General features: G+C 33.3%; 1 protein-coding gene across 1 annotated transcript in view; it reads right to left on the bottom strand.

Annotated features, from left to right (window-relative positions):
- Positions 1–47: 47 nt before the first annotated feature.
- Positions 48–14,311, bottom strand: part of LOC132565537 (coiled-coil domain-containing protein CG32809-like) — a 42,878-nt gene continuing 28,614 nt past the window's right edge. The window contains exons 5-16 of the mRNA XM_060230186.1: positions 13,327–13,840; positions 11,757–11,961; positions 10,605–10,765; positions 8,594–8,626; positions 5,594–5,775; positions 4,148–4,266; positions 3,555–3,685; positions 1,995–2,070; positions 1,743–1,826; positions 1,120–1,213; positions 614–836; positions 48–292 (exon numbers count right to left, since the gene is read on the bottom strand). Of these exons, the coding sequence (XP_060086169.1) occupies positions 48–292; positions 614–836; positions 1,120–1,213; positions 1,743–1,826; positions 1,995–2,070; positions 3,555–3,685; positions 4,148–4,266; positions 5,594–5,775; positions 8,594–8,626; positions 10,605–10,765; positions 11,757–11,961; positions 13,327–13,840 (2,067 nt within the window). The remainder of the gene's footprint in view (positions 293–613; positions 837–1,119; positions 1,214–1,742; positions 1,827–1,994; positions 2,071–3,554; positions 3,686–4,147; positions 4,267–5,593; positions 5,776–8,593; positions 8,627–10,604; positions 10,766–11,756; positions 11,962–13,326; positions 13,841–14,311) is intronic.

The raw sequence follows: 14,311 nt of genomic DNA, 5'->3' as shown, positions 1-14,311 counted from the left end.
CAACAGAGTCAACAGAGACACTATCAACGGAGTCAACAGAGCCACTATCAACAGTCAACAGAGCCACAATCAACAGAGCCACTATCAACAGATCCAACAGAGCCACTATCAACAGAGTCAACAGAGCCACTATCAACAGATCCAATGGAGCCACTATCAACAGAGTCAACAGGGCCACCATCAACACATCCAACAGAGCCACTATCAACAGAGCCAATATCAACAGAGGCACTATCAATAGAGTCAACAGAGCCACTATCAACAGAGGCATTATCAACAGTCAACAGAGCCACTATCAACAGTCAACAGAGCCACTCTCAACAGATCCAACAGAGGCACTATCAACAGAGCCACTATCAACAGATCCAACAGAGGCACTATCAACAGTCATCAGAGCCACTATCAACAGATCCAACAGAGACACTATCAACAGTCAACAGAGCCACTATCAGCAGAGCAACTATCAACAGAGCCAACAGAGCCACTATCAAGAGAGTCGACAGAGCTACCAACAATCAACAGAGCCACTATCAACAGAGCCAACAGAGCCACTATCAACAGAGGCACTATCAATAGAGTCAACAGAGCCACTATCAATAGAGGCATTATCAACAGTCAACAGAGCCACTATCAACACAGCCAACAGAGCCACTATCAATGGAGTCAACAGACACTATCAACACAGCCAACAGAGCAACTGTCAAGTCAACAGAATCACTATCAACAGAGCCAACAGAGCCACTATCAATAGAGCCAACAGAGCCACTATCAACAGACGAAATAGAGTTTTTATCAAGTGAGCCAATGGAGCCACTATCAACAGTCAACAGAGCCAACTATCAACAGAGTCAATATCAACAGAGTCAACAGAGCCACTATTAACAGAGCCACAATCAACAGTCAACAGATCCACTATCAATAGATCCAACAGAGCCACAATAAACAGCCAACAGAGCCACTATCAACACAGCCAACAGAGCCACTATCAACAGTCAACAGAGCCACTATCAACACAGTCAACAGAGCCATTATCAACAGAGGCAACAGAGCCCCTATCAACACAGCTACTAAAAACAGCCAACAGAGCCCTTATCAACACAGCTACTAAAAACAGCCAACAGAGCCCCTATCAACAGATCCACTATCAATAGAGCCAACAGAGCCACTATCAACAGAGTCAACTGAGTCACTATCAACAGAGTCAACTGAGTCACTATCAATAGAGCCAATAGTCTGAATGATGACAAAATCATATCCAGTCTGAATGATGACAAAATCACACTCTGTATATATGATCACAAAGTTGTTATGTCTAAGTATGACAATGAGAGAGGCACTTGACAATACATAATTGATACCTGTACCAATCCTTAAATGAAACCATGCAGCAAATTGACAGGTGTGAATGTATGTAAACATGAAAAATTATGGTCAAGTATGATTGAATCAGGGTGATTAGAAAACAAATTGGTGAAAAAGAATCAATTAGTAAGGAAATGGTAAATGAACTGCCCCATGCACCCTCGTTATTTTTGTTTGTTTGTTTTATTATATATGGAGGAACATAGTTAAATAAAATGATAGAATATTTAGTGTAGAAACAGCAATTGAAAATAAAATATAAAGTGGCTTCACTTTACCATGGGCTTCTCTTTATCATACAACACCAGTCCACAGGAGCATAATATCAAACCTGGACAAAATTGTTATAAATGTAAACCTGGTCTAAATTATCACAATACCTTTTAAAGTTAAACAGAGTATTTGTCAGCTTCTTGCAGCGTTTTAAACCCTCTTCCAAACTTTCTGGCTCGTCTTTGAGGAATCTGTGGAAAAAAATTCATTCATCCCATAATGCTTAAGTCAACTGAAAATCCTAACTTCAACAGTAACAACAAAACAAGACAGTTCTACAAAGTTTACATATCAATTTAACCTGATATCTTTATATAATTATGATATAACGTATTCAAAACAACAATAATGAGACCAACTTTTCCTCCTTAACCACGACCTCCATTTCACCAGCCAGAACATGCTTCACCTCCTCTTGTAGGGATGGGAAAAGTCCTGTAACATTAAAGTTGATCAATCTTTGAGAGAAAAAAATAAGTAAAACTAATATTATTTTAAACCTCCTGTATCAGAATCTGATTTTAAATTGTTTTCCCAAAGTATACCAATATTTCCCAAAGTACACCAATATTTCCAGATGTACACCAATATTTCCCAAAGTACACCAATATTTCCCAAAGTATACCAATATTTCCCGATGTACACTGATATTTCCCAAAGTACACCAATATTTCCCAAAGTACATCAATATTTCCCAAAGTATACCAATATTTCCAAATGTACACTGATATTTCCCAAAGTACACCAATATTTCCCAAAGTACACCAATATTTCCCAAAGTATACCAATATTTCCCGATGTACACTGATATTTCCCAAAGTACACCAATATTTCCCAAAGTACACCAATATTTCCCAAAGTATACCAATATTTCCCGATGTACACTGATATTTCCCAAAGTACACCAATATTTCCCAAAGTACATCAATATTTCCCAAAGTATACCAATATTTCCCGATGTACACTGATATTTCCCAAAGTACACCAATATTTCCCAAAGTATACCAATATTTCCCGATGTACACTGATATTTCCCAAAGTACACCAATATTTCCCAAAGTACATCAATATTTCCCAAAGTATACCAATATTTCCCGATGTACACTGATATTTCCCAAAGTACACCAATATTTCCCAAAGTACACCAATATTTCCCGATGTACACCAATATTTCCCGATGTACACCAATATTTCCCTATGTACACCGATATTTCCCGACGTACACCGATATTTCCCGACGTATACCGATATTTCCCAACGTACACCAATATTTCCCGATGTACACCAATATTTCCCAAAGTACACCAATATTTCCCGACGTACACCAATATTTCCCGATGTACACCAATATTTCCCGACGTACACCGATATTTCCCGACGTACACCAATATTTCCCGATGTACACCAATATTTCCCGATGTACACCAATATTTCCCAAAGTACACCAATATTTCCCGATGTACACCAATATTTCCCAAAGTACACCAATATTTCCCAAAGTACACCAATATTTCCCGATGTACACCAATATTTCCCGACGTACACCGATATTTCCCGACGTACACCAATATTTCCCGATGTACACCAATATTTCCCGACGTACACCAATATTTCCCTTCAGTAACATGGACCTTATTTTACTAAATTTTGAAATTTCAGGCCAGCTTTTTTCTGGATAAGATTTCAAAATTGAAGACATATTCCTCTATCTCAATCAGTTGTAAAAAATATACCCTGTCATTGCATATAAATTAATAAGGTTATTGGCTATTATTTTAAGGGTAAAAGCTAACTATCTTAGAACAAATGAGATAAAATCTCTTGTCAATTTTAACCAGTTTTAAGCATTACATGATTATTTGATGATATTTTATTGGGATTTAATACGTTATAAATACAGTTTAGACAGCAGTGATTACCTTTCAGTTCTCCCAGGCACCGAGCCACCTGACTGAGAAGGAGGGCCATACCCTCTACATCAGCCATGTTGACGAGACAGTGTCGTGACAGAACATCAAACCGCAGCTCTTCCACACATGCTTCAAGGTCACTGCAAGGCAAAAAGAAAACAACTAACTGTAGCATTACTGGAAAGTCAAAAGTATGTAGAGATAGTAAATTTCTTTGCCGCTATTTTCATTTCTGCTACAGTCTGATGATGTCCCCAAACCACACTAAAATGCTCAGAGTCCATAAAAATTTACTAACAGACAATGTCTTCTGGCTTATAGAAATGCTTTCAAGAAGTTTGAAAAATGGCACTACATTTTTTATTTAGATTCTTAATAAGATTACCTCCCTTGAACTGCAACATTATTTTTAGGAATTTTGTACATGTCCATATGCAAATAATCCAATTTTCACTTTTTTTTCAATGTTCACATTAATATCTGATAACTGACAATTTAAATCGACTTGAAAATATGTTTTTTTGCAAATTCCATTTCCTATGAAATTAATTATGATGATGAAGAATAGATTTAATGTACAGCGAAATGGAAACATTCCTTACCTAAGTTCCCTGAAGGCCATAGCTTTGTCTCCGATGTAGGATTTCAAACGGACGTCTGTTTCACTGCGTTGTTTTCGTAGTACCTGGTTTTCTGTACCCGGTACAGTAGACAGTACTTTCTGTAGATACATCAATAGACACAAGGCTTTCTAAACATCAATATTGTACAGTAGACAGTACTTTCTGTAGATACATCAATAGACACAAGGCTTCCTAAACATCAATATTTGTAACCATTTTATTACATTTTTTATAAAAAGATAATCAATCTGATAGAAAAGTATATCATTCCTACACATTTCACCACAAAAACATACAACAGCCTGTTTATACCAATTAAATTTAAGTCATTTTACTGATCAGTTTAATAAAATTGACTCAAATTCATTCTATTCTAAAGAACAATTCTTTCTGTAATTTTCTGTATATAGTCTCCTGTATCTAAATAACAATTCTTACTGTAATTTTCTGTATATAGTCTCCTGTATCTAAAGAACATTTCTTTCTGTAATTTTCTGTATATAGTCTCCTGTATCTAAAGAACAATTCTTACTGTATTTTTCTGTATATAGTTTCCTTTATCTAAAGAACAATTCTTACTGTAATTTTCTGTATATAGTCTCCTGTATCTAAAGAACAATTCTTTCTGTAATTTTCTGTATATAGTCTCCTGTATCTAAAGAACAATTCTTACTGTAATTTTCTGTATATAGTCTCCTGTATCTAAAGAACATTTCTTTCTGTAATTTTCTGTATATAGTCTCCTGTATCTAAAGAACAATTCTTACTGTATTTTTCTGTATATAGTTTCCTTTATCTAAAGAACAATTCTTACTGTAATTTTCTGTATATAGTCTCCTGTATCTAAAGAACAATTCTTACTGTAATTTTCTGTATATAGTCTCCTGTATCTAAAGAACAATTCTTTCTGTAATTTTCTGTATATAGTCTCCTGTATCTAAAGAACAATTCTTACTGTAATTTTCTGTATATAGTCTCTTGTATCTAAAGAACAATTCTTACTGTAATTTTCTGTATGTAGTCTCCTGTATCTAAAGAACAATTCTTACTGTAATTTTCTGTATATAGTCTCCTGTATCTAAAGAACAATTCTTACTGTAATTTTCTGTATATAGTCTCCTGTATCTAAAGAACATTTCTTTCTGTAATTTCCTGTATATAGTCTCCTGTATCTAAAGAACAATTCTTACTGTAATTTTCTGTATATAGTCTCCTGTATCTAAAGAACATTTCTTTCTGTAATTTTCTGTATATAGTCTCCTGTATCTAAAGAACAATTCTTACTGTAATTTTCTGTATATAGTCTCCTGTATCTAAAGAACATTTCTTTCTGTAATTTTCTGTATATAGTCTCCTGTATCTAAAGAACAATTCTTACTGTAATTTTCTGTATATAGTTTCCTTTATCTAAAGAACAATTCTTACTGTAATTTTCTGTAAAGTCTCCTGTATCGACTCCTGTATGCATTCTTTATTGAGTTGGTGGAGACGCCGAATATTACGCAAATCAGATCGCAATTCTGTTGTCTGCTTTTTGATATTGAGGATACCCTCCTTAATTCCTGGGGTCAAGGTCGTTTGTGAGGCAGTAGAAAGATCTGATAGACCTGTCAACATAATTAGCATATCCTTTTGTTAGAAAAGAAACCAATTTTAAAGAAAAAAAATTAATTATGAAATTTTTGTGCACACAAACATCATCTATATACATAAATATCATTTTAATAACTTTTAAAAAATGCCTAACACTTGTATATTTTTATAGAAAAAGTAGAACCCAAAGAAACAATTTCTGATATTCTGAGACTTATTCTGAAATATTAAAGTTTTAAAAATACCCTTCAAAGTAACTTTTACTCTCCTTGTAAGTACACAAGTTAAATTTTAAACTTTTAAAGTTATCTACGTATTAAGAAGTTACCATATTAATTACAAAATTATTTCTAAATATATTACAGAGAGTAGCAAAGCTACAGAAAAGACCATTTGATATAAACTGTTAAAAGATCACAACTTCAATATTTTGGAATTTTTCTATTGAATATTTTGTATCAGAAACTTTAATATTATGCAGTAGGTATCATGCTGGAGAGAGATTCACTAAAGAGAATGTCTAGGAGTAGGTATAGAGCAGACACATTTAAACAGAACTAGAAATCCATGCTCTATGATAATATTTAGTAATCATTGTCATTTTAATTTCAAAAGATTCACCAGATTCCCTATTTTTAGATATATCAATTATTCCATACCACTAGATACACATTTTTTGTGAGGAGTCTATGTACCAATCATTTTTTCATGTTACTCTTTTTTCTTAAATCATTAATTTTTGGGAATAAGAAAATGATAATTCAATCGCTGAGGGAATATTTCACGTGTTATCAAATGTCTCATTAAAGAGTTGCGTTATACATAGAAAATTCAGACTGAAAGCATGCAAAGTCAAAACTTTAAACATATTTCTATTTCAAAAACTTTCCTGAGTCACAAATACACTAATTGAAGAAAAGCAGACTGAAACATCTTTTCAAGAAAAACTTTTATATAAAAATCTAAAACACTTTTCTCACTCAAAAACATTACAAAAACTTTGAAGATCTTGATCAATCTGATGCTTTAGTTCTCACGCCTGCCCCAGGGAACAAAACCATCACAAGAATAGATCTAAGCAAACGCATGAAAGATTCTGCCTAAACATATCTAAACCTATCTAAGATAAGCATCTTTCAATGAATATCTCCAATGTTTTAACTGTTCCTAAAACGTCAAAATTTTCAGCCCCCAATCCTGATAACCTCCCTTTTTGATGTGTGTGGGAGAGAGGTGATACTGATAGTATCTTATATCCCTTGGGTCAAAAAAGAAGCAAATGAAATGTTGATAGTAAATTTCAAGCCATGTGACATTATAGTTTTACAATGTTAAAATCAAGCGTATTTAAAGGCAGTTTTTTTTCTATCATTGTTTAAAACTATGTATCAGACTTACTAATACCCCAAGTCCTATTGTGTATGTTTCATCCATATTCCTTTTATCTGTGTCTTCAACATTTCTTTGGCAAAGCTTGAAAGTTATCAGTCAAGGGCCTTTTTTCATCAAATTTTTTCAAGCTTTATTTGACCATGATATTTAATTCACACTTCCCTCCCAGTTTATTATATTCAAATTTGAAATGGAAATAATCAGAGAATTTATTGAAGATGAGCTTTCCAATCTCTCTCTCTCTCTCTCTCTCTCTCTCTCTCTCTCTGTAAACTTTCGAATTAAAGAAAGAACTGAACCAATAAACAATCTTCGAAATAAACAAAACTTCTCTTCAAAACATTTTGTGCCAAAGGTATGTCCTAAATTTTAATCACAAACATCTAAAATCCAAAAAATCCTGAAGGAACTCATAAAAAATTGTTGCTCAAAAATTGGATTTAAGAAAGCTTTTTTGGAATTGCATTTAAACAGGTTAACATTGGAAGGAACAGCAAAAACTTTCATAACAAATATTTTCAAATCGTGGATTTAAATTTCACATCAATATTTAATATCTCAGTCATGTTAGTATAAGTGCTTACATTGATGGTTTACATGATATATCAAACCAAATATCAGATTAAGTAATCCAGATATCACTTATAAAGGGAAACTCAAGAGAGAAACAAGTAAGAAAATTAAAAGTAAAGACACTCTGAAAAACAACTGTAGTCAACCATAACAGATTATCAAATGTTTTTTTTTTTTCAATACATAAAAACACATCCTTTTGAAAGGCTAAATCAGTTTTGTGATGTGATTTTTGTAATTCTGGTTGATCACAGTTTATAATCATAATTGCATGCAAAAGAGAATGAATGTGAATGCCTTAAATATTTACTTAAAAGATTCAGCTAGCTTTGAGGTTTCATTTTCATTCAATGAGATAATGAAACAGCAAAATCTCCATGAAGGTCATTCATCATAATTCACAATTGTGCAATATGTGTGAGAAAAGAACATATTTTTAGAGAAAAATCTAAAGGACATTAGGGAAATATGCTACCTTATATTCCACATGCATTCTTCTCCCTTACAAAAGAATTAGGTATGTCCTAAGGAAAGAGTGAAGTAAAGGGGGATAACTCAAGTATCAAGGTAGCATATATCCTTAACTTGCTAAAGAGTTTATCAGTGAAACATATTGTCTGTTCTCATCCTTTTACAATTTAGCTTTTCAGTAACTAAAATATCTTGTAAAAACATTTTGAAATACATTCAATACCTCTTGACATTTTTCGTTGTAAATAAGACACAGTTGGTTTAATAATTACCTGATGTCAAGAAAATACATTTTAAATGCTTTGTTTAGAAAAGACAACATGTAAAAGACATAGTACAGACAGAAGTATGGAGCAGGGCAAGGGTGCCTCATTTTACATTGTGGTATACATATACCTTTGGTATCTAATTCACCATCCTCTTCCACCTCTGAAAAGTAAAAAGGCACATGCATGTGGAAAACCTTATCCAAAAGCCAAATCCACTCAGCTGTTCAAAATTCTTTTATATCATAAGCCAAATAAATTTTATACCATCATTATTGTTTTGGTTTCTTTTCATTAAATCTCCTTTTGTCTATTGAATTTGAATACAAATTTATACATTTTGAAAGATTCTTTTTTCAGCAAAATAGGCATATTTTATCAAAAAGTTTTTGTTTAGAACATCTGACTTTTTAAAACATTATCTGTTTATAATTTCATTATTTTTTAATTGAGTTGATTTCAAGTTTCAATTTGACAGTGTACACAAATTTTGAACAACCATGTGCTATACTATATGTCTTCTGACAGTCTTTTTGTTCAAACAGCTTGTATCATTAATTTGCAGCTGGTATTCCATTTGTGATTATAAACAGATTTTGGTCCCCGGATCTGATCTAATACAGTTATAAATGATGACAGAGTGTCTAAATTACACAAAATGACAATTATTTACAATTTTCTTGATATCACTGACACAAAATTTTAATGGTTATTATCAAGCATAACATAATCTAATATTTTCTCCTCAATATACTATATGAACCTCAAATATTGATATCTTCACAAAACAAAGAAGAATTATTAGCTTCAATAAAGACACACTTTTTACCTTATAAAGATAATCATTCACATCAATATTTCTTAACCAAGTGTTATTTTTCAAAAGGCACCAAAATAGACGAATATTAAATGTAAAAACTGTAATATTAGCTAAAGTTAATCAAAAAGACTGTCAGACACTAAAAATAATGTAAAAAATGAGAAATTCACTCTTTTATGTACATTTCAAATATTAACATTAAATATAATTCTTTACTTTTTTCTTTCAATTTTGACCATTTCAATTTCATATTTCCAAACTCTTGAAAAGAAACTGCCAATAATATTAATCTTTAATTTAAAGGGTTTTTTCAGGCTGAATAAAAAAGTTTTAAAGCAAATTTCAATCCCAAATCTCTATTTATAAGTGTCAGGTTTAAGGAAATAGGTTATATACGTCACAAATTTCTATCTTTTGTGCAAACACAAAAAAAACATATTCACATAAATAAGTTAGATTCACCAAACAATGTAAGTTCATGCATTCAAGATTTGGGATGAAAATTGAATCAGTGCACAAATTTAGTTTGACAAAATATAAGTGAACAATTCTCAAAACATGAATTGGGGACAAAATATTTTTAAAAAATGACAAAAAATAATGAAAATTTGCCTGAACTTCTTTCAAACATACAGCAAATGTTTTATTTCGATGACACCACGAGATGGTTAGTAGCTTAAGATACATTTATTAACCTCATGCTCCAAATGATTCAAAATTTGTGGATTATTATAACGTCATGCCACAGTTTCTTTACCATGAAATAAAGTTAGATTTTAATTTATCTACCTGTTGCAGGCAGTCAATAAATATCTATATCAATATTTGTTCAGTGTTTGTATGAAGATAAAATATTACAATTTCACTTTAAATATAAACTTGAAATAAAAAAGAATATAAATAGTGTTATAAAAAGGTGCAAAATACATAGGGATAAGGAAGATATTAAGAAAAGAAAAAACAAAAAGAAAAATGTTTTAATTTTGAAATATGATTATTTTAAAACTTTCAAAACCTTAATATCAATGAAACTTAAAACCTTTAATATCATAAACCCACAATCCACATTTCTGGTGACCTTGAAATATTCTGTACTTAAATGATCCTGTCACTTTTATTCATTAATTCATTGTACACTAAAAAAGCCATGCTGTACAAGCTTATGGTTCTAAGATCATTCCCAATGACCCCTCGCTGACCCAAATGACCTCTCATAAAACTGACATTGCTTTTCACTGCCTTCTTGACATTCTTTGTAACTGTGATCTCTACTTGACAACTACAGTGACTCCTGTGACCCTGTATGACCTCTGTAACTTACTTCCAGGTGTGCTCCCAAACTGTGAACCAGCAATGTCGGAGGGAGTGGTACTGGCTCCACTCCTTACACTGCTAGCACGACTTGAGTTGGTGGACACTACAGCAGTTTGTACCCAGGCTGCCAAGTTTGCTATCTGGGCCTCCATCTTGTCCATACGAAACCTGTTACCATGGAAACAAAATTATTTTTTTAGGCAATTTTTTTTTAAACTTCACTTAATTTCATCAACATATAAAATATATGAGCAATCAAATATACATTATACTTCAAATTTCTTTACAACATTATATATGTCAGAGTTGCCTCCCTTCCATTTTAAATGAGGCCATTCTTTCATTCTTTTCAATGCACCTGCACTGCACTAAATTTGAATAACAATTGTTTACTAATTCCAAAATACAGCTGTTATGATCTTCACTGCAAATTTCAGAAATTACTACGATATTCAAATCTATACAAAATAAATGCAACACAAAAAATAAGTGTTGAAATATTTCTGATAAATACAAAATACAGCTTATGTGACCATCTTATCTTTCCTCTGTGCAAGTTAAATGAGATATGATTTGACAACAAATTAGAAAATAAATATTTTAAAATGAAAAGAAATGTCTTAACTGTGAAGATTTAAAATTTTATCATGGTAAATTACTTGTTGATAAAAAAAGAAGAAAATCTAAAACCTGAATGAGTTAGTAATCAATATCACTGTAAGTCACTTTGATTTCATCAATACTTTATTTTGGGAACTAACCTTTACAAACATATTCAACAATACATGATTTCACTAATGCTGATCTAAAAATTACTTATATTCATGGATGATGAGCTATTAAAGACATGGATTTTTCAAGAACCCAATATGGGTTACTAAATCAACATGAATGTCATCAGAGTTAATTATATCCAAACAATCACACGTGATTTGAATTCACGATTGATTCTTCCTGCAACACAAAAATAAATTCTGAATAAAATGTAACTGATTTACAGTAATGTTCTACATAGGTGTCAAGTTGTACCTAGCACTTCAAACAGTGCGACGGGTATAGGACACACAATTTATCAAAGAAGAAACTCAGGGTTGACAGGGTCACCTATCTATGTACAACATCGAGAATATATTATTTTGCCCTTTACCAATCATCGTACTTTGAGTCTACATCTGGAGGTACAGGTTGAGGAGTCACGCTCCGAGGTCGCTGTGGTAACGGTACAGATCTCTCAGTATCCGGGGCCACTCTGTAACTCTGAGATCTCGGTACTCCATTAGTGACCATAGGTTTGGTAGGCGATACCGTTTTATCTGCCATTGGAGTGAATGCTAAAGAATGCCTGTTGTTATGCATGGCATGTCCTACAAAATCAACAAACAATTTACAGATAAACAGAAAATCTTATCACAATGATGTTATGAGCAGTAACTTTCACAAAATAAAACAAGAAGACCATGGGCCTTAACGGTTACCTGGGGTCTTCAGATCTTTTAGAACCTATCCATCAGTCCTAGAGTTGGGAACAGAAATGATATATGTTTACTGAAATGTTTTTAATTGTTGGTGATAACAGTGTCTGTGTTGTTTTAGTTTTGAATATTTGACTCCTGTAACCTTGAATGAAGTTCAAGGTCATTTATTTGGACAAACATGATATCCCTCCATCCCAGCATGCTACTGGCCAAATATAATGAGCATGGGTCATTTGGTTATTAAAAGTTATCAAAATGTCTTAACACATTTAACCTGGTGATTTTTAAAGTAGGTCATGATAATTAATTGAACACTTTTGATAGCCCGTCATCCTAGACTGCTTATGGCCCAAAAGCAAGACCCTGGGCCATTTGGCTATTGAGAAGAAGTTGTTTAAAGATTTTAACACATTTCACCCCAGTAACTTTGAAAATTGGCAAAGGTCGTTCATTTGAACAAACTTGGTAACCCTTCATCCCAGCATTCCACAGGCCCAATACTGTGACCCTTGGCCTTTTATTTATTGAGAAGCTGTTGAAAATATAAATTATTTACATTGGAAGACTTTGTCTCAGATGACCTAAAAACCACCAAATAATAATTAGGAAATGAGGTAGAGAGTCATGACATCTGGTTTCCAAAGTTGGTTCATGAACCCTTCCTATGTATCTGAAGTCAGGAAAATTAACTTACATTTTATGTACCATGTGGGTAGAAATCATAAAATGTATCTCCTGAGTAAGCGCTATAGGACGGCGAAACAATTTGACTCAGAAATTAATCTATGAACCTGCAGGCCCCATTGATTATTGTGATTGATCCCTGGTACAAACTTGTTAAGCTATTTAACTTTGATAATTAAAATATCTTTCCAGTGTGTTCTGAACCTATTTGTGGAATGTTTCTCTTTTAATAATTGATATTGCTAGGGCATATTTTCTATCATAACAAACTGTTTAAAATTTCTACATGTATAATTTACATGGTAAAAAATATCTTTTTGTTGTCTTCAAACTCCAAAGAGAGTGGGATAGCAATTCACTTTTGTACAGATACTGTAATGATACATAGTTGATCAAATCAGCATAGAAGATGCCTCTAAGTTTCTTTCTGTCAAAAATCCTGCATCAATTTTATCCAAAAGCTAAGACTCGAAATCCAATTATAACAAAGCAAATTTTCGCTGATTCCAACACTCACTTATCATACAGATATTCTATAGCAGTAGTTCCTTGAGTGTTTTAGTTACATACGTTGGTCTGTCCCTGGTCCAGTTGCCCTCTGCGGAGTGGACACACCACTTGCTCGTGTCCCATGGGCAACATAAGTCTGAGGAGGCGCTCCGGGCGCAGGCCCTCCTGGTGCTCGAAAATGATCATATTCCTGCGAAACTGCACTAGAGGGGGTAGGAGACAGGGCTCTCCGCAGGGGGTCTCCAGGCGGAGGTTGACTTCGACTGCTTGTGAGATGACCATATATAGGCTGGCCTCGTCCATCAGAGTCATCATAAGAGACCTTATTATTTGGAATGTAGCCATTTTGCATCTGATGATTTTCTGGGATAGGTCTTAGATTGGGACGTTCAAGTGAGAGCTGGCGTTCAGGAGATTGATACATAACACGACCATACGTCCCAGATGATGACCCCTGACTCCGGGACATTCGAGCAGGATCAGGTGTCTGTGACCTTGGCCTTTCATACTCCATTTCAACATAAGAAGGATAGGAGTGAGTCATACTTGCAGGCATTGTCTGGGCCTTCCGTACCTGAAATATCAATATAATTATGGAAAATGTATACATTCCAACTATTGCATAATAGGGTTATTCCACCAGAGGAAAATTTCATCATATGGTGGTAACACTAAAATAGCTGGTATCCATGTTGTAGAGCAGGAACTAAAACAGTATCAATTTTTTATTCAAAATTCACCATTTTAACATTTTGTCATGACCACCAGGGGCTGACAACTGTTGGTGTTTATATGGGAGACTGTCTTTGCCAACAACATCCAGCAATATTCATTTCGTAGCGCATGCATTAATTTTCTTATCTTTAACTATTTGCAAATTTGAAAACAAGAATATCACAACATGTATTATTATCAATATCAGTCTTAGTGAAGAAATCTTGGAAATGTGATCTGTTTAATGCTTGTCACAAATACATTAACATTTTGCATTGTTGGCATTCAAACTCTTGGTTAATGAGAAGTCATTTTCATTTTTTAAACAAAT

This window comes from Ylistrum balloti, unplaced genomic scaffold (assembly GCF_031769215.1).
Source record: "Ylistrum balloti isolate Yb309-2 unplaced genomic scaffold, AGI_CSIRO_Ybal_v1 Utg369724, whole genome shotgun sequence".
NCBI lineage: Eukaryota > Metazoa > Mollusca > Bivalvia > Pectinida > Pectinidae > Ylistrum > Ylistrum balloti.
This window is presented reverse-complemented; position numbering and strand designations above follow the sequence as displayed.